We start from the raw sequence: 24,770 nt of genomic DNA, 5'->3' as shown, positions 1-24,770 counted from the left end.
TTCTCAGGAACTCCCCCCAAATGTATCCAAGGAAAGGAAGGAATCCGGTGAACAACTCACTCGAATGCTTCACTCTGGACTGTACCTCCAGCTCTGGGGCAAGTCTGTCACTGCTGAAAGGAGATGGTGACATTTACTCACTGTTTCAGGGTCTTCCAGGGGCTCATCCAGTTCTGCATAGGTCACAATGGTGTACCCTTTGCAGACCCTCCACAACATTTTTTCAAATGCTTCAACTTTTCCTTGGTTAATTAGGCCAGATATAAATCTATGAGACAATAAAGGCTGTGGTCAAGTAAAAGCAATGAATATTATCAAACTGCAGTAAAAGGATGATGAAGACATTCATTTCTGGCAAAATGGGGAAGGTACCCTGAAAGCTCTCCAACTGAACAATATCTGAAATGTTGGATGAAATATTTTTGAAACATCCTCTTCAGTGTAAAGCTGAGCTCATAATTTAGAGAAATTCTTGGAATCCAAAAATAAAACAGGACCTCATAGTTATGTCCTGATATATTATATGGAGCCAGTATCTATATATAACCAGTATCTCAAGGCCTTGAGTTTCAAGGTCAGCATGGTAGAGGAGCCCTGAGTCTGTATCAGGTGAGGAGTTGGAACTAAAGCCCCAAAATCACTTCAAAGTTGGAACTCTCACCCCCCTCAACAAAGGACTACACCTTAAGTGAATAGGTGGACTAGAAAAAAATCCATCTTGCAAAGGAGCCTACATGCAAACTTGTTTATTTCCATTCAATTTTGGGGAGAAGGGGGAGAATATTCCTTGATGATTTACAACCACAGGTTAGAATGCACTCAGGTTTGTGGATGAAATTCATATTACACGCAGAGTGAGTAAACAAACAGGAAAAAAAATTAATAAACTCAAGCAGAGAAATTAATGTAAAATGATTCCAAATAGGTGGAGTGCTCACAAGTACCTGACATATATAAAAATAAGTTCTTTCTGAAGGAATACAGCCTGATGCTAAACATCACTGAATTCCTACAGATAAGGAGCAAAGGAACCGAAGTTCATAGTAAAAAGAGATTATAAATCACATGAGAAAACACATTACCATTAGTTCAAGTAAACAAAGAGAATAAATAGTAGAGAGAGACCCTTAAAATATGATTAATAAATTACCCAATTCAGTTTAGCCCCTATGTCCCCACCAAATAAAACAGGGCTTGATGCTTCAGTGACGAACTATCTGAAGCTTATGGAGTAAGGCACTAATGTTCCTCCTTTCCAGTTCATGGTATCAAAAGAAGCAATTTCCATCATATCTACTTAAAAAGTCAACACAGCTGAGTGAGTCGACTCAACAAACACTGGAGTACAGTGTTTTCTTATTACAAATATTCACTTTCTTTCATTCCACACAGGCTTGCAGATGGTGGCTGCTCATCTACTCTCTTCTCCCACTGACAAGAAGGACAGTGTGAAGCTCGCCAGGCCAGTTGTCACCTACCCCAGTTTCGCTCCCAGCCTCTGCATACAGCTGTAGTCCAACAAAGACTCATTCTCCAAGGGAGGGAATTCCTCGTAAGTGGGTTCGAACTACAAGGAGACATGAAACCAACCGTGTCTCACCGAAAGTGACACTTTAATTCCCAAGTCCTGTTTCCAAACAAGTCTGCAGGGCAACAGAACTACTCAGATCTGGGTGCCAAGGTAACTCAGACATGTGAGTCGGCTCTGACAAAGAAAGAGGATAACGTCCCCATTCCTTATTTGTAAACTACTTGATGACATCTACATATAATAAAAGTCTGGTTATAACGTATGTCATCGCCTTAACCTAACACAGAGTAACTGTATCAGAGGTCACACCTGCCATAGGAAGTGAAACGAAGTTCAGAAGGAATATACTTTGCCCCTCTCTGATGCTCAGCTGAGTACAGTACTGCTGCATAGGCTGTTCTTTATTCCTATGTAGGTTTTCTTTTTTTTAATTTCCATTACTTTTAGGAATTTGAGAAGAAGGAAAGAATAAAACTGAAATTTTGGAGTTTGATTTCCACTGTTCAGTTTTTTCTCATGATTATAAAAAGTATTTTTTTCAACTGCAAACTAAAGCATTTTACAAACAGGAAGTAGTTATGGTTAAAACCAGGGCTTCCCAAGTGGCTCAGTGGTAAAGAATCCACCTGCCAAGCAGGAGACTCTGGTTCGATCCTTGGACCGGGAAGATCCCCTGGAGGAGGAAATGGTAATTCACTCCAGTATTCTTGTCTGGAAAATCCCATGGACAGAGGAGCCTGGCGGGCTACAGTTCACGGGTCACAAAGAGTGGGACATGACTTAGCAAAGTAAACAACAGCAAATGGTTTAAACCAACATGGGAATCCAGCTGAAAAATAAAGCAAAGATCAAAATGTTTCTCTTTCATTTTTTAAAGATGTATCTCTTTTAAAAAGCCGTATCTCTATAGGAGTTGATAACAAAACTCAAAAACTTTATGGGAATGAGATTTTTATAAAAGAAATGCACTCCTGGGACTTCCTCAGTGGTCCAGTGGTTAAGACTCCACCCTCCCAATGCAGGGGGACTGGGTTCAATCCCTAGTCAGGGAACTAAAATCTTGCATGCCACACGGCCAAAAGAAAGAGAAAGAAAGGCACCTCCTCCCAAGCATCACCAGTACCTCCACATTGCGCTGGACGAAGGTCTTGGTCACTCGAAGCATGTGGGTGTACTCAATCAGCTCCAGCAGGTTCTTCCTCAGCTTCTCCTTGTTCTTAGTGACCTCTCTCAGCTCAACCTCCAGCTTCTGCAACTGCTCCTGAAATGAAACGACAGTTGGGATACTTCCAAGTCTGGCTCTAATACTCCTTTCACAGCACCCCAGAACCAGGAGAGGTTTTAAAAAGCCAGAATGTATATGAGAGTTTGATAGGGATATGAAAACATGAACAGCTTTTCAAAGTTCATCATTTACTGTTTCATATTAACTCAGGTACCCGTGATGGCAAGCACTTGGGTGCCATGATGACTCTGCATGCTAATCTCAGGTCTTATCATTTCTTCTGGTTTCCCTTCACCTGCTTATGCATTACCATACACCAAAGAGTCTTCCTCTTTTAAGACTACATTTCCTTTTATTTGTAACACAAAAAAACACTCTTTCCCAAACATACCTATTCCTAATCTCTAGCCTGAGTTTCTATGCAGTTGCACTTATTCAATTAATTAGGCATAAAAATACTTGAGAACAAATATTTAACAATTAGTGTGTACCAAGCATCCTTACTGATACTTTTTAAGGATTAAAACAGTAGAAGCAGAAATCTGTAAAACCCACTGACTCAATGAAAACTTGTATTCAAACAAATCCCCTGACACACTACATTTATTACTTGTGCTCTGCTTTATTGAAATGATCAACAGCTAGCAATCACCGTATTTGTAATTACATCACAACCCACACACCAAACAGGCCAAACCAGCTGACTGCTCTCATTGGACTATATAGTTGTCTCCAGAGCCCGTTCATATACAACTGCTAAATGACTTCCTCCCAGTAAAACAAACACAGCAGTCAGCAATGGAATGGTCCTAGTTATACGGTACTAATTGTTTTAGAAGGGCTGTAAAAGCTCCAGTCTATTTCCGAGTGTAATAAGCACTCAGATGAGGAGACCAAAATCTCAACAGATAATTCATGGGGGTGGAGGGGGATGCTAATGAATGAATGACCCCATGCTCCCACAGTGTATCCCCGACACTGAACTCCAAGAGAAGGCATCCTGCTGGCTGACCACGGGGAACCACTTTCACACTAGCTCCTGATAATTCAAGGGGAAAGGGTCAGGGTGAATCGGGGGAGATGTGTAGCGCACAGGCCTGAAGCCTGGATGACCTGCAGTAGCAGCAGCATGCTAAGGCCTGCAGAAGCCCAGGTTACATGACCAGATCTCATGATCTAATTCTTGTCAATCTCTGTGCAATACCACCTGTCTTATACTAAGGAAGAAAAAAATGAATTCTAGTTAAAATGTATCATAGATAATCTGTTACTGAGAGTTAACCATAATGTGGTTCTTTGACTTTCATTCCACAGTCTTGAGAAGAAAGACAGAAAAGCACTAGACAATATAAAGTAAGTGAGTAAGCCCGATCTGAAGTTAGTGACCTAAAACCGTCCTTCAGAACCAAGTTACCTGCATTTCCAGCACTTGTTTCAGAGGTGGTGCCGGAGGACTGGTCTCCCCCTCAGGGAGGGGAATATCAGCTCTGTTGATTTCCTGCACCAAGTATGCTGTGGAAAAGTTAAACAAATTAGACTGATAATCTTACTCCAGGATACTTCAGTGGGAACATTTCATGTCCCCACTTTTCCCAGGTCATGTAAAAACTGTCTAAAGGCACAGGTCTGGATTGTCCCAACTGACTGATAGATGACTTTTGTCACCTTGCTTCTGAACATCTGTAAAATAATTCTGCCTAGAGAGATCAGCATAGAGTGACAGTAACCTATATACATATTTTCTGAAATTTCCTGTCCTTCATTATTAAAACTCTAGTTAAAGAACTTTGGAGTCACACTTGCCTCTGCCACCTGTAGATGAAGTAGAAAGTCAAGAACACACTTGGAAGTGCAGGAATAAGCCACCAGAGATGTCAGTGTGAACTCCCTGCAGATGCCATTAGGAGGAAATACACACCCATCAGGAAAAACACAACAACCTTTCTCAGCAAAAAGAGAAACCTCAGGGCAAACAGCCCAGCTCTCCTAAGTCACCAGTTAGCTGTGATGGTTTGACTTAGGACGACTTACACTAGATTCATGAAACTAATACTCAGACAGCCAAAAATAACTTAAATTCTTTAGTTTACATTTTCAATTCCTTGAAGCATCTTTTTCCATAGGATAAAAGTCATAATACCTGGTAAAAAATCGTTACCAGATACAATGTTTTGGAGAATTGTTACTAGTTATTTTACTAGGAAGGAAGGAAAGGGAGGGAAGGAGGGAGGGAGGGAGAAAGAGAAGGAAGGAAAACAGGCAGGAAGAGAAGAGTGTCTTACCAATAAGAACAAAGGAAGCAATGGGTTTAAGAGCTTTTTGGAAATGGATGTGAATTTTTTTAACCTACTTTACCTAAATTTGGGCTTCCCCAATAGCTCAGCTGGTAAAGAATCTGCCTGCAAGGCAGGAGACCTCAGTTCAGTTCTTGGGTGGAGAAGATCTCCTGGAGAAGGGATAGGCTACCCACTCCAGTATTCTTGGGCTTCCCTGGTGGCTCAGACAGTAAAAAATCCGCCTGCAATGTGGGAGACCTGGGTTCGATCCCTGGGTTGGGAAGATCCCCTGGAGGAGGGCATGGCAACCCACTCTAATATTCTTGCCTGGAAAATCCCCGTGGACAGAAGAGCCTGGCGGGCTACAGTCCATGGGGTCGAAAGGAGTAGGACACGACTGAGCACAGAACGCCACAGCACGTACCTAAATTTACTTGACGGTTCATGTTCTTTTTAAGTCTGGACTCTTTATGAAACAGTTTAAGCTACAGGAAGCCCTGGGCATGTCTAATGTCCTGTCAATCCTGCCCTGTCTTTGAAAATTCATTCCAAATATACAACCTGTCCAATGACTCATACACGTGGCAAAGAAGGAAGTGTGATATTGCCCTGTCTTTCACGATCCACACAAATGACTGGGATCTCAAACAACATGCAGAGGACTAGGCTGCTGATGACCCAAAGGTTTCTTCTGATCTTAAAAATCCCAGTTAAAAAATATAAAATCCACAATTAACTATTAGAAATCACTCCAAAAGTCATCTTATCTCCCCTCCTCAACTCTCTCATCCTCAGGTTTTTCTGACAGTGACTTTGGAATTGCTCCCCTCTGTGTATTTCAAGCAGAACTTCAAGGTTTGAACTGATAAAGACTATTTTATTTTAAAAGATGCTTGCTCCTTGAAAGAAAAGCTATGACAAACCCAGAGAGCATATTAAAAAGCAGATTAATTACTTTGTCAACAAAGGTCCCTATAGTCAAAGCTGTGGTTTTTCCAGTGGTCATGTATGGATGTGAGAACTGGACCATAAAGAAGGCTGAGTGCCAAACAACTGATGCTTTTGAACTGTGGTGTTGGAGAAGACTCTTGAGAGTCCCTTGAACTGCAAGGAGATCCAACCAGGCAATCCTAAAGGAAATCAGTCTTGAATATTCATTGGAAGGATTGATGCTGAAGATGAAGCTCCAATACTTTGGCTACCTGATGTGAAGAGCGGATTCATTAGAAAAGACCCTAATTGAAGGCAGGAGGAGAAGGGGACAACAGAGGATGAGATGGTTGAATAGCATCACCAACTCAATGGACATGAGTTTGAGCAAGCTCCAGGAGATGGGAAGGACAAGGAAGGCTGGAGTGCTGCAGTCCATGGAGTCACAAAGAGTCAGACATGACTGAGCAACTGGACAACAATAACATTTTATTTTAGGCTAAGATGTTAAAAGTTTTACAGATAAAGGAAGTAGCCTTGAGCTGCTGAGTTTTAACAGTTAACAGTCAGAGAACACTGATGTATGCAGAGGAAATAATCCCTGAGAAAAAGGAAATTATTAACCATGCTATCTACCACTTCCTACCTCCCTTGTGCTCTGATCTAATTTTAAGTATTAACATATACGTGTTGTTTCTAAATTATAACAAACCACAAGGGATTGGCTAAATAACTCGTGGTATATTAATACCATAAAATACTATGGTGTCATTAAAAACAATGATGAGTCAATCTGTTTACTGACATTAAAAGATGTTAAAGTACCATCAATGAGAAACAAAGCTAATAACAAAATAACCTGATCATTATATATGTAAATCCTTACTTTTATAGATGAACAGCAAAAAGTGTGGAACGAAAATATAAACCTACATAACAGTGATTACATGAATGGTAAGAATACAGATGACTTCTTTTTCCTTTTCTACTTGTCTAGATTTTCTATTTTTTCTAAAGTGAATAAGCTTTGCTTACATATTCAATTATATAAAATAATAATCTAAGTTGTTTAAAAAAACTTACCCAATATTCGCTCCAGTTCTTCACATCGCTTCACCTCACCAACAAATTTTCTTTGGAAAGAACTTACATTCTGGTTGAGCTGAGAAGAAGGATGAAAATTTTGCTCTGAATTTTCTAAAATTTAAAAACAACTTCAACTTTAAATAAATAAATAAATAAATAAAAACAACTTCAACTTTATAAATAAAGTATGACTGCCAAGGGTTTAAGGGAAAAGCATATCCTTGTATACTACCGAGTGGGAGTATAAACGGACACATCTTTTCTGGAAAGCAATTTGGCAACTGTTATCCAAAAAAGTCTGGGGACTTCCCTGGTGAACCAGTGGTTAAGAATCTACCTTCCAATGCAAGGGACACAGGTTCAATCCCTGGTGGGGGAACCGTAAGCCCACTCGCCACAACTAGAGAGTGCAGGCACCACAGTAAAGACTCAGCTCAGCCAAAAAAATAAAAACAGATGTTAAAAAAAGCCTGAAAAATATCCTCTAGTCCAGAACGATCCCATGAAGAAATTCAACCTAAAAGAAAAAACTATGGATACAGACAAAAATGTATGCAGAAGAGGATCAACTTCAAGGATAGAGAAAAAACTATTGACCATGGAAAATTGGCTAAGGAAATCATCGTCTACATCCACACTGTGGAATACTAGAAGTAAAAAGAGGGGTAAAAAAACAATACATCAATATCAGGGAGGAGATACCCAGAAACAAGATGCAAATGAAAGATAACACAAAGGACCACATATTGTGCAACTCCATTTCTACGAAATGTCCAGGAAAGGAAAACCTAGAGGCAGAAAGTAGATGAGTGACTGCCTGGGTCTTAGAGTGAGGAGGGGGATGACCTGTAAATGAGCATAAGGGACCTTGCTGGGATGATGTCATGTTCTAAAACTGGCTTGTGGCAATGGACACAGTACTCAGAAAATTTTCTAAAAACCAACAAATTGTACACTTGCAGCAGGTGAACTTCATGATACACATCAATAAAGTTGTATAAAAATTATGGGTCAGTAATATAATTGATTACTATACATTTATTAGAAATGATGTTTTAAATGACTAGGTATTTGATTATATTAAGAAATCGTTATTAAAAATTTTAGGTAAGATAATGGTATCTTTTTAGTGTCCTTATCTTTTAGAGGTACTTATTGAAATATTTATGAATGGAATAATATATCTGGGATTTGCTTCAAAATGATCTCGTCTGATGGGAGTTTTCTTTTTTTTTCTTTTTTGCACCATATGGCTTTCTGGGGTCCTGGCAGTAAAAGCACCAAGTTCTAACCACCGGACCACTAGGGAATTCCCGCCATGGGTTTATATTATGGGTATATAGGAATTCACTGTTTCCATATACTCTTCCCTCTACTTAATATCTTAGCAAACAAAGCTTAAAACAATAAAAAATTATAAAATAATATTTAATAAAATGAGGAAATTAATCACAACTTGTGTGTGGGGAGGAGATTAAACATATGATCAGTGTGGGGCTCCCCAGGTGATACAGCGGTGAAGAATCCACCTGCCGACGCAGGAGACGCAGGTCTGATACCTGGGTCCAGAAGATCCCTTGGAGGAGAAAATGGCAACCCACTCCAGTATTCTTCCTTGGGAAATCCCATGGACAGAGGAGCCTGGCGGGCTACAGTCCATGGGGTGACAGAGTCAGACACAACTGAGCACACATGCATGCACACATTATTAGTGTGGCTCCAACTATATAAAAATATCTGTGCACGTACATTAAAAAATATTATTAGAAAAACAGTGTTTGGCCAATGTTAACCAAAATGGTAAAGTGTTTATTTCTAGCTAATGGGATCATGGAAGTTATTATCTTAGGTTTTCCAAATTTCCCACAGTGGACATATATTACCATCACAACTTTTTAAATTACAGTAATTATTTACATTGAAAGGCACATGGGGCAAGAATTTTAAGTTTACTCCACGCAGCGTCACATGGGGTGGAAAGTGAAAGTTGCTCAGTCGTGTACGACTCTTTGTCACCCCATGGAATTCTCCAGGCCAGAATACTGGAGTGGGTAGCCTTTCCCTTATCCAGGGGATCTTTCAAATCCAGAGGTCGAACCCAGGTCTCCCACATTGCCGGCAGATTCTTCACCAGCTGAGCCACAATGGAAGCCCATTTGGCACGGGGCACTCTCAAAATGGAGAATTAGAAACAGCGTGGTATGAAGCTGCTTGAACAACCTGAGAATATCTCCCGTAAAGCCTCAGTTCTTGTTCAGTTTTCCGAACTTCTATAAAGAACTAACCAGAAGAAAGACAAAAATTCTAATCTTACTTCTGTTTTCACATTTGTACTCATTTCTGGAAGTCGCACTAATCCAAACTAGTAACCACTTTCAAGTTTCTAGTGATTCAGATACCCTCTGTCTGGTTAGAACTAAGAATGAGCAGAGGAAGCCGCCCCTCAAAAGCTGTCTATAAATGACACGGCTTCTCAGTTTTGATGTCTTTTTCTTCAATATCAAACACTAGTGAACTCAAATCGGACACTAGGGTTCCACAAATAGTAGGATCTTCATGAAGAGGCAAACTTCTGCGGCAACAACGCACACGTGACTGGATATGACATCCGCCATCGCCTGCTTACACAGCATGTTAACTGGTTTTTTTTCTATTGTGTGGTTTCTTGTGTGAAGTTTAGCTTCTATTTTCTTTTTAGGTGGCAACAGCACCTTAATCCCAAGCTAATGCTATGAAGTACATTTTAACACAGATTCATTTTAAGACTAATAATTAATCTAGAAAACCCAGCAGAGGCTGCCTGGTGCTGTTTTCACCAGTATCCACACCTGTGATCCTAACGGACAAAAGGTAAACACTGTCCTCAGACTCCAGACCCTTAGAAAAGTGGGACAGCCTTGCCCTTCGCTGAGTCCTACTGGTGAGTTGAATCACCTTTCTTTTCCAGGTCTTCTCTTTGGCTATCATTGCAGAAACTCTGGTCCTGCCTCTCCGCCCTTAGAAGGATCACTAAAAGAAAAGGGGGAAACGCTCCCACCTGCACAAGCCAGAAAAGACTGGTGTCAGTGATCCCACCCGGTGAGCACAAAGTCAGTAAGAAAATCCAGAAGGGAACAGAAAGAGTCAGGTATGATGGAGCTCTCTGCCCTAGCTGCTTGACAGCCATCCAGAAGACAGACACACATACACCCCTGAGCTCTGAACACCGAGCATCACACAATGTGAGCATTTCCACTTTACTGCACTTGTGAAAAAGATGAACAGCACTTTTTTTTTCTTTTCCTGATTTTCAGTTTAGAAGAATCTCAAGCGTCCTCTACTACCTAATGGCATTCAACAAAACTTGAATCTTCACAGTAATTAAAGCATTTGTTCAAACCTCTAAGACTTCAGCTTGACTGAAGTCTCCTGGCCTGTGGACTAACAGGATGGAAAAAATCTATGATAAAGAAGTGAGCCTGCTTCTCAAACAACTCTTTCCTGAATCTCTCGGGGGCTCCTTATTCACAGTTCAGCGCAGCCCGTGCCAGGAGAGTGGGCATCATGTGCTGAAGCCCAAGTGGCTCCAAGAACCAGGACAAGTTGGGCCCTCTCTGTAGCCTCACCTGTCATTCAGGAGTTTCTCCCTGACCTTGCAATTGCCTTGGGGGACCAACCCCAGAATCACTGATATCAAATATTGGGTAGAAGAGTTCCCTCTTGAAACTAAAGCGCCCTCAGAAAGATGAAGGGAAACCACAGGCGATGAAAGGTGGGCCCCAAGAAATAAAATGTTCACTCAAGTGACTTTGAGCTCAATCAGCCAGGTCCTGCTTCATAATCTCCTTTTCACACTGTTTTCTTCTTGCATGGCACTTATGACAGCTCATAATCAGAGTGTGTTGTTAACTCCTCCCAGATTGCCAGCAACAAAAACACAGGGACTTTGTCCATCCTGCTCACCCCTGAGCCTCCAGCACCAAACTCAGCAAGCACTTGATACAAGCTTGTTCATTCATTCCACAAATGCCTATTAATGCCCACAAAGTCAGGGGCTGTACTTAGGAATCAGGAATGAACAAGACTCTTACCCCCAGGGGTTGACAGTCCACGGTGGAGCCAAACAATAAACAAATAAACAGATATATAAAACAAGTGTTTATTACTACTTGTTGGGGGGACAGCTCCCTTTCAACAAATTCTGACTCTACTCCTATTCCGTACCAGGTAGTGGTATGTATCAATACATCGCCAGGTAACAGTGAATGACAAAAAATCCTGCCGCCCGGGAGCTTACACCAAGTTCATTCCTAATTCAGGCTCCTGGCTCTTCCTGTTCCCTCCACCTGGGTCCGTGTCCCCAGAACTTCCCAGGGCTGGCTCGGCCCAAAGACACCTCCTCAGAGAGGCTTCCCTGTCCGCCCCTACCGGAGGCACCATCTCACCATCCCCTTTTATTGTCGCTACAGCAAACGTATTCCCGTTTACGTATCATTACTTAATATTCCTCCCCTCCTCCCCGTCCCCATAAGTTCCAGAAGGGCTTCAAGAGGCCTTAACAGATTTGTTCTCCCGCTTAAGTAGCCCAGTGCCTGGCTCCGAAGCATCGGACGGTACGACCCGAGCTGATGAAGACAAGCGTTCCTAACTAACCCAGCCAGGGCGGCCGCGGACCAGACATCCGGCGACCCTGGGCTCGGGCCCCGCTCTGCGGAAGCTCTGGCCGGAAAGTGGACCTCAGCTTCCCCTTCTGGGAAATGGGCGCCCCTGCCCAGGAGCCCGCGGGGAAGGAGGCCCGAGCTAAAGGTGCAATGAGGGAGCTTGGCAGGGAGCGACAGTCCGCATCTCCCGGGCGACACTCACGTCTCGGAACTCGACCAGGCCCTTCTCGCCCAGGATGCTGAGGCACTCGTAGGCCGTGCCGGACTGCAGGAAGAGCTGCGCCAGGCACATGGTCTCGCTCCGGAACAGGGACCCCATGGCGGACCGGCCCGCGCCCCCCCACGCGGGACCCGACGGGCGCCGGCGGCTCTGGGCTGCGCGGGCCCGCACGGTCAGCCGGGGTGACCCGGGAATCGAGCTTCTCCTGCGGCCTGGCCGCGGCTCCGAACCATGGAGCTCCGGGTTATACCAGCTGTCCCCAGTACAGCCACCACGGCCGCCGCTCCGGCCGCCGCCAACGCCACTCTCGAAGCCCCGCCCCCTCGGCTACAGCCGGTTCCGGTTCCGCCCCCACAAGCGCGCGCGCGCACGACCCCCGCCGGCCGACCAATGGCGCCAGGAGTCGCGGTCGACGGCGGCTGCGGGGGCCAACTGGCGCTAACCCCGCGTCAGTGCGGGGGATGCAGGAACTCAGCCCCAGCCGGACCAAAAGCTGCCCCTCTCTCTGCCGTTCACAGCTTTATAGGAGGAGTTTTGTTGATTTTACGTGCCAGAAAGTTCACCCGACTAGGGTATTACAATTTTGTGATTTTTAGTAAAGTTTCAGAGTTCAGCGTCGGGATCAATTTGCGAACGTTTCCATCAACCCCATAAAGATTTCTCCTGCCCAGTTCCAGTCAGTCCCCTTCTTATCCCCTAGCTCCCGACAACCACTAGACAACCTTTTCTCCACAGATCTGCCTATTAGGACATTTCTTATCGACGGAATTACACCCCGTGTGGTGTTTTTCTCTGGGGTCCTGGCCCCTGTGCGGACAAAGCAGGGTCTGGTGCCAGACTGCTCTTGCTAGGATCCTGCACGCAGCAGCTACAGAGATCTCTGACAAACACGACAACCGGATGTGAGCTTACTTAAAATCTTCTGACTTCTCCCACTGCGTTTCGAATAAAGTTCAAACTTCTTACCAGGGCCAGCAGACACACCACTGGGTCTAACCTCTGCCTTCCCCAAGTCCTGGTCTCCACCCCACCCACCTGCCTTCTTTCTTTTTCCAGGTTGGTGCGCTTGAATTTGCTGACTCTTCCCTTCTCTCTGCCTAGAACACCCTTCTCCAGGACCTTCTCAAGATTAGCTCCTACAAGTCTCAGCTCAAATGTCACTGCTTCTAAGAAGCTGGTCCTGACCACTAGCAGAAGTGTCCCTACCACCCCACCCTAGGCAGTCCTGTTTTATTTTCTCCATAGCACCTACCACTGTCTGACATTATCTTGTCTATGTTTATTTCCAGTTTTCCCCCAGTAGAATGTAAAACTTCCTGGACAAAAAAATAAAAATCGCCTGCCATTTCAGTAAGCAAAGGATGTCACAGCCATCAAGCCATTAGCCACTGCAGCCACCCCCAAGGGTTCATCCTGAGGGAATTCAGAAAAGAGAAAAACAAGTTACCGGTCCTAAATAGATAAGATGCATATCTAAGGAATAATTTCCGTGAGCCCAGACTCTTCTACCTTCCCACGCATGGAAAAGTGTTGCAGAGAAGAACCAATTCTGACTTCATGTTTCAACTGTTTCTTTGACTTGCTTTTCATTGCTGTTATTATAATCATACAAAATGGCCTGCCTCAGAGGACGCTACCCCTCTGACTGTTAAACTAAAGTGCCTTTGTTCAGCTCAAAGAGAGACTCTGACCCTGCACACCTGTGAATGGCTGTGAGAAAAAAAGAGATTAACACATCCCTTCCTGAGGCTGGCTGTTCCCCAACATGTACTGCAAGCTTGATGGCCCTTTTTACTTTACTTCCTCATTGCTTTTCCTTCTCTATTCTGCCTTTTGACTTCAGCTCCTCATGGCTTCTCTCTCTGGTCTACTATAAAAGAACCTGGCATCCAGACCTGAACAAGGTGGTTATTTTGAGACATTAGTCTGCCATCTTCTCCATCAGCCAGCTTTCCAAAAAGTCATATTCCTTGCTTCAACACGTCTCCAATTCATTGGCCTGTCATGAGGCAAGCAGAGCAAGCTTGGACTTGTCAACAAAAGCACTAAAAATCATTAACTTGTGATGGCTGTTCTTTGTGATTACAGTAATCTTTTGATGTTCAACTACATGGTTTTTTCCTTCGACAAAAACTCTTGTACATCCTGGCTTCTCCCTTACCTTTTTCAGTTTCACAGCAATCTGAGAGGCTGTGTTCCTGAGCTATAGCCCTCAGTGAGATCCCCAAACAAAACATAACTCTCAACTTTCAGAGTTGTGTTGAAGATTTTTTGTTTTGTTTCAGTCAACAAGTCTACCAGACAAGGGATACTGCCTTGGTATCTCCAGGGTTCAGGGCAGTAGTCGTTCAATACTTCCCAAATGCATATATGAACATATAAACTATATAGTAAGGTCTTCCCTGTAGCTCAAATTGTAAACAATCTGCCTACAATGCAGGAGACCTGGATTTGCTCTGACCCTAATCCCCTTCTACTGTCAAAGTGAGTTTTCCCTTTCTCAAGTGCAAAATCACCCTAACAAAGCCCACAAAATCAGGCTAAATTCCCTGTCATTTGGAAATTTTACATTAACTTCACAGAGCTAGTTATGCTAACTGCCAGGGAAAGACTCTGAATCACTCACTGCAAAGAACCAATCAGTTGGGTATTTCCTTTGCTTTAATAAAAGACAATTTTCAGTTCCTAGCAGGTGTAATCACCTCAACCCACAGAGATCCACATCTAAGAAAGAGTGCAAAAAAAAAAAAAAAAGAGTGCAGCAGAGTGGTGAGAAATTCAGTGTTTCCATGATGTTGTGGACTTTAAAAAAAGTATTCACAACCTAAAAGTGGAGAGTTATGTTTTATTTGGTGGGAATTTTTAGGACTTCAAGCCCAGGAGACAGCGTCTCAAGTGACCCTGAGAGAACGGTTCTGGGGAGCAGGGGGAGGAGTCAGGTTATATAGAAGTTTGCAACAAGGGGAAGGTCTGAACATCAAAAGATTATTGTTAATTAAGAAAAAACAGATATCTGAAGTTAAGGAATTTAGTGATTTTCTATGTATGGCAAGATGCAAGAGTCTGGACTCACTGAAACCATTCCTTTCATATACATCTCACCTATCTGGGGCCAGTATCCTGTTTTCACATCCTTAGCTTCCTTTCCTTGGTCCTCACCACAGGGAGCGGCTACAGTTTTGGCTGTTAGATAGCAGGTATTCTCCTTCTTCCTGAATTCCCTTAGGGCTCAACAGCTCACACCTGTTAGGGCTGCAATCGCTATTAACTGTGACATCTTTATTTACTGATATGGCAGGAAACACTCTATTGCACATCATATTCTGAGATTCCTCAGGGCTCCACCGTAGGGAGTGGCTACAATCTGAGGGCTTCTAGGTGGCAGGTATTCTTTCCTTCCTGAGTTCCCTTGGGGCTCCCCAGTCATGGTAGCTGCAATCACTGATCACCGTGACATCCTCTGTTTACTGATATGGCACAAAATATTCCATTTCTCATTGTATTACAAAACAGTAGTTCGTAGTGCATGGGTTTGATCCCTGGTTGCAGAAACAGAACCCCACAAGCCACGTGGTGTGGACAAAAAAAAAGAGGCAACAACACATTGTACATAGCACCAGGATGTCAAGAGATGCTCAGAACTGAGAGAGAGAATTGCTTTAGAAAATTCCATTTACCCACGGTGCACAAAGTCCATCTGAAACATGACAAAATTTATCTAGCCCACCAAGAAACCTCACTGGAGGTGGCGACGCGGCCACATGGCTGTGGCTGGAGACAGCTGCTCTGCCCCGCTCCCCATGCTGCATCGTGCTGTCTGTCCCTTTGTAAGAGGCCCCAGGAGGAATTTCTCTCAAGACTCTAGGAAAAACTGTACTTCATTGAAAACCAGATTATTTTTTAATCAATGGTTCCCATGATTCCTATAGCTAATAAAATTTTGGACTTTTGGCAAACTGAAGACTATATTAGGGACCTACCTTTACTAAATGCAAGGTTGTTGGCAGATTTTTTTCATGGGCTTGTGTTCACTCCTGGTTTTGTTTTACTTACCTCCTACGTTAGGTCCTTTCCCCTAACCCCTACATTTTGCCTCATCCATTTTTTTAAATTTTCATTATTACACACACTTTTTAAGACTTCAGAAATGGAATATTTCCTGCCATATCAAAGATCTCCTGGAGAAAGATATCACAGTCATCAGCAATTGCAGCCCTCCAATGTGAGATGGTGAGCTAGGGAATTCAGGAAGGCATAGAACACCTGCGATGTAGCAGTCAAGTCTACGGCCACTCCCTACAGTAAGCCCTGAGGAAAGCAACCTCAGGATGCAAAAACACAGAATGTGCATGCATGCTCAGTCATGTCTGACCCTCTCATGCATTTTGCTCACTCTGGTGTATCAATGAGAACACCCACTCTGAATTGCTTTGAATGTTTGGATAGTTACATATGTGAATTTAATTTGTGGAGCACTTAATAAAATTTTCTATAAAAATAAAACATTTCATTTATTAAGATTTTACAGAGAGGCACACAGGAGGACAACAAATCCCTGACGTAGAAGCTGCTGATCTGTAAGAAGTCAGACGGTAGTTGAATTCTAATCTTTGTGTATTCTGATCCAGGGGTTACTGAGGAATACAGCTAATATGATGAAGGAAACCAGTAGTAAGCTCTTGGCAACACACTGAGAGTAAGGCTCTCCTGCAAGACAATGAATCAAACTAAGCAATTTTTTTTGTCATTATCATCATCATTATTTTATTTTTTTAAACTTTTTATTTTGTATTGGGGTACAGACTATTAATAATGTTGTGATAGTTTCAAGTGAACAGCAAAGGGACTCAGCCATACATATATACATGTATATATACATATATACATGTATCCATTCTCCCCTAAACTCCCCTCCCAGCCAGGCTGCCACATGACATTGAGCAGAGTTCTCTGTGCTACAGTAGGACCTTGTTGGTTATCCATTTTAAATACAGCGGTGTAAGCAACGTTTTTTTGGTCTTGGGGGCATTCTTGGCTGAGCCATACAGCCTATGGGATCTTAGTTCCCTGATCAGGGATCCAGAGATCAAACCCATGCCCTCTACAGTGAATGCACAGAGTCTTAACCACTGGACCACCAGGGAATACCCAGGAATGTTGTTATTTCTTAACTTTTTGGGTAACTAGGTAGAAATAAGCCAAAATATAAACAGTGATCATTTCTAAATGGCAACATCAGTACATGTTTTCTTTTTAAAACTTTGCTATATGTTTTAACTTTCCTGTGACATTTATACTTTTTTCAAAAGTTTTTTAATTGACATAACATAATGATAACCATTTCAGAAAAGGGCTTTACGTACCTCGATAATATTGGGTCAGTGGATACAGAAGTTGTGGCCAACAAACCTCATTTCTGTTGCAGTCGTACTCTGTAAAATTGATCTGGAATCTACAAAACATTTTAGAAGGTTACAATAGCTATAGCAAAGCACGCTCTTGATGAGCTGCATCAAAACCTGATTAAAGGGCTTTCCTGGTGGCTCCAGTGGTAAAGAATCCATCTGTCAGTGCAGGAGACGTGGATTCAATTCCTAATCAGGGAAAACCCCATGTGCCATGGAGAAACTAAGCCCCTGTCCCACAGCTACTGAGCCTGTGCTCCAGAGCCCAGGAACTGCAGCTACTGAGCCCACATGCCTAAAGCCTGTGCTCTGTAGCAAGAGAAGTCACTGCAGTGAGAAGCCCGCAAACCAAAACTGAAGAGCAGCCCCTACTCTCTGCAACTAGAAAAAGTCCTCGGGAGCAGCAGTGAAGACCCAGCACAACCAAAATCAAATAAATAAAATTATTTTTTAAAACTCATTTAAAACTTGATTAAAGAAATAAAGCTTTTGTTTTTGTTTTTTACTTATTCAGCAGTACTACGTGGCATGTGGGGTCTTACTCCCCCCACCAGGGATCAAACTCATGCCCCCTGCAGTGGAAGCATGCAGTCTCAACCACTGGACCACCAGGGAGCTCCCTAAACTTCTTAGTTTTGAACATACATTTTGCTGCTTCCTGATCATGTCACTGGGGTCAGCAAACAGATTACCTTGTAAGTGGACGGGGTAATTGTGCAGGTATCTTAATGAACTGGACCGACGCGCCGATGGGGAAGAGGTCAGCCTTGTCCTCACAAGTCAGTCCACACTGGAGCTGCCAGGTCACAGAGGAGAACCTGGCAGGGAAAGTCACGCAGGCAACAACGCCACCACTCACTTCTGGTCTGTTAAGAACACTGGGTAACTGACACAACAACAAGGTGAGCTGGGCTTCTCCTACACGCGTTTCACGTTTTACTGGTGCTACCCTTCCCCCTTTGTAGTATGTAAATTGTCAAATGCACACACAAGCTGAGACAGCTGTATAATGAACCCTTATGGACCTATCACAGGCTGCAACAACTACCAGCATTCTGCCAGTTCTGCTTCCTTTCTTCTCCCCCGTCATCTCACTTCATACTGGTGCTTTTAAAGTTCATTTGTTTTATCACCTGTTTGTCTCAAACAATAGTGTAATAGTAATAACAGCAGCAGTAGCTAACGATCTTTGAGGGCTCTCTATGTTATCGCTGCCTCTTTGTCTATCCCAGCAGCCCTCTGCCTTTCTTCTAGTAATCACACCTCAGTTTTCCCGTTTTCCCCAGAGGGAACTAACCCTCTCCCACTCTCAGTTGAGCAGACCAGAGGGGACTCACCTGAACCTAGGAATGTGCCCATCACCTACAGCCGGTCAATCAGATCTGTCTACTCTCCTGGCCATAGTGATTGCTTCAGAATGAAGCACATGACTGAAACTGAGCCAACGAAAGTCTTCCTAGAACATTTTTGAGAAAGATGGGGAAAGGAGGCACCCTCTTTCCACTGGACTTGCTAATCTGATATAAGCCTGAAGTTGCTGGTGCTCTTCTTTGCCACCTCTTGAGGAAACTTCCCTGAGAATGAAGCCCATCCAAAGGAAGGAGGAGCCAAGTGATAAAGAGGAAAAGACCCTTGACCACATAGGAACCATGAACTAACTGTGTACAAACTTCACAATTTGAACCAATAAAATCTCCTTTTGCTTAAGTCTATGTCAATTGGGAATCAGTCACTGAAAAGTGAGAGTTCTGACATGTAAAGGTGTTATCTCCATCTGACCGATGAAGAAACTACAGTTCAGAAGAGGTTAAGCAACTGTCCCAGGTCACACAGCTCATACTGGAAAAGCCATGATTTGAACCCACCTATCTTGTCACCAAAATCTCTATATTCCCTGATCAGTGTGCTGATATTCACAAATTTCAAAATATGCTAGCACTAAGCAGCCCCTTATTCATCTCTGAAAGCCCTGAAATACCTGGCAGAATCCCTTCTACATAGCCCACAAATACTCGTGAGTGGGAATGAGTTTCCATTACAAACCCAGTTTATCCACATTCCATTTATACAAGTAGTCATGTTGCTAATCATCACAATTTGTAAATAAGGCAATCAGATTCGAAATGACTATTTCCTGGTTTTTCGGCACACCCTCAGCTTTACTGACTCTCTCTAAAGCACACTTAGCCTCGATGCCATCATACCTAGTCTCGACGCCAAGTATCTCCTGCTGAGTCATCCCTTCCACGGCTCCAGCATCCGAGAAGAGGATGCGGATGTTCAGCTGCGCGGGAACATCCAGGCAGATGCCGCTCACGTTGCTGTCAGGTGGGTCTGCGCCTGCATCAAGGGCATCCGCACCTGGAGAGATGTTAAGTCGTGCATTTTGGAAAGAGGAATTTAGTTGCAGTTTTCCTACAGTTCTGTAATGTAAGCCCCCAAATTGGAAATATTATTAGGCAGGAATCAGAGGATTGAGTCTTTCATCTCTAACAGGCTCTAGTTATATGCCTCCCTTAGTTTCCCTGGCGGTTCAAACGGTAACACGTCTGCCTGCAATGCCAGAGAGAGACTGGGTTCGATCCCTGGGTTGGGAAGATCCCCTGGAGAAGGAAATGGCAACCCATTCCAGCACTCTTGCCTGGAAAATCCCATGGACGGAGGACCCTGGTAGGCTACAGTCCATGGGGTCGCAAAGAGTCGGACATAAATGAGCAACTTCACTTTCAGTTTTCGTTTTCAAAATGTCTCCTTGGGCTTCCCTGGTGGCTCAGTGATAAAGAATCTGCCTGCCAATGCAGAAGACGCATGTTCAATCCCGGATCCAGGAAGATCCCACATGCTACGGAGCAACTGAGCCCAAGGGCCACAATTACTGAGCCTGTGCTCCAGAGCCCGGGAGCTGCAGCTACTCAGCCCACGTGCCGTAGCTACTGCAGCCTGAGCGCCCTAGAGCCCGTGCTCCACAGCAAGAGAAGCCACCACAGTGAGAACACCAGCATAGTCAAACAAATAATTTTTTTTTTTTAAATAAAGACTTAAAGAAAAGTGTCGCCTTGTATGTTAATTCAGTCATTGGAACTTTAAAATCTTTGACTCACCTAATAAAACCATAAATCACGATTCAGTTCCCAAGCTCCTCATTGACATCCACCCAGAGTTTGAACAGAAATACCAACTTGCAGTAAAACGCCATGAGGCTTACTCTATGCAGTCACTGTTCTAGTAAAAGCTTGTGTAAGACATTTAGAATCCATACTAACAACTTTAGTTACTACAGATGAAATAGTTCAAAAGCAATTTCTTGGCGTGCTGCCATAGCAGTAATACAGACAGAAGAGGATAAAGCTGGAAAAGAGATGAATTTTCATTCATCTCGAAAACTGGCCTCTGTAGGGGTGGGAGGAGACAAAACAGCAAGGTCAGTCACAGAATGTGGATGGTAAGTCTTAGGGCCACTCCAGAGGGGATTTCTTTGTTCCTTCAGGGATCTGGAAGGTTGTCACCAACAGTTTCCTTCTCCTTGATGCATGAGGTCAGCACTGTTCCTCTTCTGTTTATTAAGGAGGACCAGGGTTGACTTGCAGCTTAGACACGAAATACAAGCTAACAGTCTTCCCCATGAAGGCAACACAACGCCATCACCTCTGACTTCCCAACTCTGGTTTCCTGTCTTGAAATTTCCCGTGGTTTTTACTTCTCCAGTGCTTTATTGACCCCTTCCCTGCATCCCACGGGCACCTCCATGGCCCACCTCACTGGCCGACAGGTTAACAAAGAGTTGACAAGCCCCGACCCCTGGGTTCTACTTCCAAATGAGGACCTAACTCTGGGCTTAGGGTCTTGAGCCCAGGTGGGACAGGCAAACCGCGTGGCTGGCCAGACCCCACTGCCTGAGTCAGAGAGTGGTCAGCAGTACCTTGGCCAGGCATACCTATTATGTGATCCCTGGCCACCCCCAGGGGAGAGGACAGAGGGGGTTATAATGATTCAGATCCTAATCACGAGGGGTGGTGAAAGAGCAGGGCCATGTGTCTGGTTGGTCCTTTGTATGAATCCCAGCCTGACGAGCTGAAGTGACCTCGGAGGGTGTAGAAAGGGTAAAGACAGGACTCCGTGTGCGGGGGCAGGGGGAGGGTTTGCACTCCCAGCAGCAACCACAGGGATGGGAGGGGACTTAAGAAAGCAGATGCTGCAGCGTCAGATAGCTTGTTCAGGCCCCAAGAGGCAATCCCAGGAATGGGAGGAAGAAAAGAAGCTCTCTCTATTCAAAGTGTCTTTATACACTCAAGCATGCATACTCAGTCACTTCAGTCATGTCTGATTCTTTGAAACCCCATGGACTGAGGAGGTTGGCAGGCTACAGTCCACGGGGTCGCAAAGAGTCGAACGTGACTGAAGCAATTTAGCACGCACACATGGACTACAGCCCGCCAGGCTCTTCTGTCCATGAGATTCTCCAGGCAAGAGTACTGGAGTGGGTTGCCGCGCCCTCCTCCAGGGCATCTTCTCCACCCAGGGATCGAACCAGAGTCTCTTACGTCTCCTGCATTAGCAGGTGGGTTCTTTACCACTAGTGCCGCCTGGGAAGCCCCTTGTGCATTCCAGACTCCCCGAGAAATCAGAGCAACGCTACCAGACTTGCTGGCTGGGAAGAGACGAGGAAGAAGGAACCCTGGGTTTAGCTCCAGCTCTGCCACAACAAACTGTGACCTCAGACCACCCCTGTGAGCCTCAGCTCAGTGACCAGATGGACACTCTGTAATTGGGGTGGAAATCGGGCTCATCGGGGCTAAGTCTGTTCCATGTACTCCCTGCGGTATATCTCTTCTTCACACACCAAACCCTGTGTGTCTCTTCACATACCAAACCCCTCTGATCCCAACACTCAGAGCAAATGCCTCTGACCAAAGAGGCTGGAACGTCAAATCTTTTTATCTGGCCTTGGTGACCCTGCAATTATTAGCTCTGTTACACCTTAATTTCTTTCTTTCTTTTTTAATAGCTTTATTGATATGCCAAATAGTTCACCGACTTAAATTTAAATGTACAATTCAATTCAATTACATTCACAAAGTTATGCAACTAGCAGCAGATTCAACTTTAGAACATTTTCATCACCCCCCAAAAGAAATCCTATACTCACCAGCAATCACCCTTCATTTCCTTCCAACAGCCTGAGCCTTGGACAACCACTAATCTGCTTTCAGTGTCTATAGATTTGCCTTTTCTGGACACTGCATGATAAATGGAATCCTATGGTATGTGCTCCTTTGTGTCTAGCTTCTCTCACTCAGCACAATGTTTTTTATCACCTTTCTAATTTTAGGTTAACAAAATTGCTTTTGTAAATTATAAAACCAGTTCTCAACTGTCCACATTGCTGGCAATCAAAAATAGGAATGCAGACTGACACGCACTGAAAATCCTTAAACTTCATTAAGACTTCCTTTTCCAAAGACCGTTAGCTTGTCAAACAACTGGGCAATTTGAACTTCCTGTAGATTTCCTCTTTTAAAAAAAAAAAAAGAAAGCCATTGTGAATAAGAGGTAAAAGACATGAAAAGCCTCCTACCTGGAGAGCTAACCTCTAAACAAATGTCTGTTGGATCACAGCAAAGAAAGACGACTGTTGAGGCAGGCTTTAATGCCACATCTGATGCTACATAGTCACAGCAACCGAGGTACATCTTTTACACATGTGCAGCTTTGACTTACGTATTATTTCAAGCCAGCCATCACTGAGATCGTTGTAATTGGAGTTGCCTCTCATTGCAACATGAGTCGCTTGTACTAATGAATCAAGCAGTTCAACAGCATTCTCCCTGCAAGAGAGGAAGACATTTCTCAGCTCCTGGCCAGCAGGTCTTGTCCGGAAGTCCTTTCTGAGGGTGTCCAGGTTGTGCTTGCTGGATGCCTAAACAAAAAAAAAACTGCCAGGGGATCTAGGCTGGGAGTCTCACCCCTCAAGGATGGTCTTCCCGAGATGAACTTATACAGCAAGCGGAGGACAGACATACGGAAGCAATCTTTCACTTCAGACTTAGAACATTAGTAACTTACATTAGAATCACGTGCAGGCTCCTCTTGAGTGTGGATAGGTGGGTAGATCACATGTCAAGTTACCAGGATAAGTTCATGGGCCAGAGTGACCCCATAGTAAAAGGAACCTAAATAATTAGCCAGAAGTTTGAGCTATGAAATGAGGTGAAGAGGACTTCTCTGGTGGTCCAGTGGATAAGAATCCACCTGCTAATGCAAGGGACAGGGTTCAAGCCCTGCTCTGGGAAGATACTACATGCCGAGGAGCAACTAAGCCCGTGGGCCACAACTACTGAGGCCTGTGTGCCTCGTGCCTATGCTCTGCAATGAAGAATCACCCCTGCTCGCCACAACTAGAGAAAGCCCAAACGCAGCAACAAAGACCCAGTGCAGCCAAAAGCAAATTTTTTCTAATTAGGTTTCAGATTAAGAACTAGAACTTAGCATCTCTCTTGTTCCAGTGACCTCACTGGAGGTACAAATCTTTTGAACCACAAGGGAGAGACTCTGGCTGTTGACTCAGGCCTTGCACCCTTCCATCAGGAGCCACCGTGGGTAACTTATTCCCACACTTTTTCTTCCCTTCTCAATGTCACCTCCACCTTTTCCCTGCTCCCCAAAGAAATACACCACTTGGGATATATTTCAGATGAGATGGGTGTAAGAATGAAAGTGAAAGTGTTCGTTGCTCAGTCATGTCCATGTTGCTCAAATTTTGCGACCCCATAGACTATAGCCCGCCAGGCTCCTCTGTCCATGGAATTCTCCAGGCAAGAATACTGGAGTGGGTTGCCAGTCTACTTCTTTCTCCAATATATGCAATCAAAACCACAAGAAGATACCACCTCACATCTACAAGGTTGGCTATTATTCAGAAAACTGGAAAATAACAAGTGTTGGCGAGGGGGAATTCCTTGGCAGTCCAGTGGTTAAGTCTACAAGCTTCCACTGCAGGGGATGAGGGTTCAATCCTTGGTCAGGGAACTAAGATCCGCCCTGCAGAATGGCATGGCCAAAAAAACAAACAAGTGTTGGCAAGGATGTGCAGAAACTGGACCCCTTTTACATCGTTGGTGGGAATGCAAAATGGTACAGCCTCTGTGGAAAATAATATGGCAGTTCCTCAAAAAATTAAACATGATGATCCAGCCATTCCATTCCTGCGTATACACCCAGAAGAACTGAAAACAAGTGTTCAAACAAAAAGTGATACAAGAATGTTCAAAACACAATTCACAAAGCACTATTCCACAAAAGGTGGAAATACCTCAAATATCCATCAACTAAGGAATGCACAAACGCACAATTGCACTCATCTCACACACTAGCAAAGTAATGCTCAAAATTCTCCAAGCCAGGCTTCAGCAATACGTGAACCGTGAACTTCCAGATGTTAAAGCTGCTTTTAGAAAAGG

At 43.9% G+C, this 24,770-nt stretch overlaps 2 protein-coding genes across 2 annotated transcripts in view; both read right to left on the bottom strand.

Moving 5' to 3' along the window:
- Positions 1–12,220, bottom strand: part of ATP6V0A2 (ATPase H+ transporting V0 subunit a2) — a 40,436-nt gene extending 28,216 nt beyond the window's left edge. Inside the window, exons 1-6 of the mRNA XM_065904877.1 lie at positions 11,891–12,220; positions 7,046–7,124; positions 4,171–4,268; positions 2,655–2,792; positions 1,479–1,567; positions 142–268 (exon numbers count right to left, since the gene is read on the bottom strand). Of these exons, the coding sequence (XP_065760949.1) occupies positions 142–268; positions 1,479–1,567; positions 2,655–2,792; positions 4,171–4,268; positions 7,046–7,124; positions 11,891–12,007 (648 nt within the window). The 5' untranslated portion in view covers positions 12,008–12,220. The remainder of the gene's footprint in view (positions 1–141; positions 269–1,478; positions 1,568–2,654; positions 2,793–4,170; positions 4,269–7,045; positions 7,125–11,890) is intronic.
- A 4,173-nt stretch (positions 12,221–16,393) lies between these two features.
- Positions 16,394–24,770, bottom strand: part of TCTN2 (tectonic family member 2) — a 29,875-nt gene continuing 21,498 nt past the window's right edge. Inside the window, exons 14-18 of the mRNA XM_065904878.1 lie at positions 23,032–23,138; positions 19,518–19,674; positions 18,006–18,131; positions 17,272–17,360; positions 16,394–16,615 (exon numbers count right to left, since the gene is read on the bottom strand). Of these exons, the coding sequence (XP_065760950.1) occupies positions 16,512–16,615; positions 17,272–17,360; positions 18,006–18,131; positions 19,518–19,674; positions 23,032–23,138 (583 nt within the window). The 3' untranslated portion in view covers positions 16,394–16,511. The remainder of the gene's footprint in view (positions 16,616–17,271; positions 17,361–18,005; positions 18,132–19,517; positions 19,675–23,031; positions 23,139–24,770) is intronic.

The sequence above is a fragment of the Muntiacus reevesi genome, chromosome 13 (genome assembly GCF_963930625.1).
Source record: "Muntiacus reevesi chromosome 13, mMunRee1.1, whole genome shotgun sequence".
Taxonomy (NCBI): domain Eukaryota; kingdom Metazoa; phylum Chordata; class Mammalia; order Artiodactyla; family Cervidae; genus Muntiacus; species Muntiacus reevesi.
The sequence above is the reverse complement of the archived record's forward strand: the minus strand, read 5'-3'. Positions and strand labels throughout refer to the sequence as shown.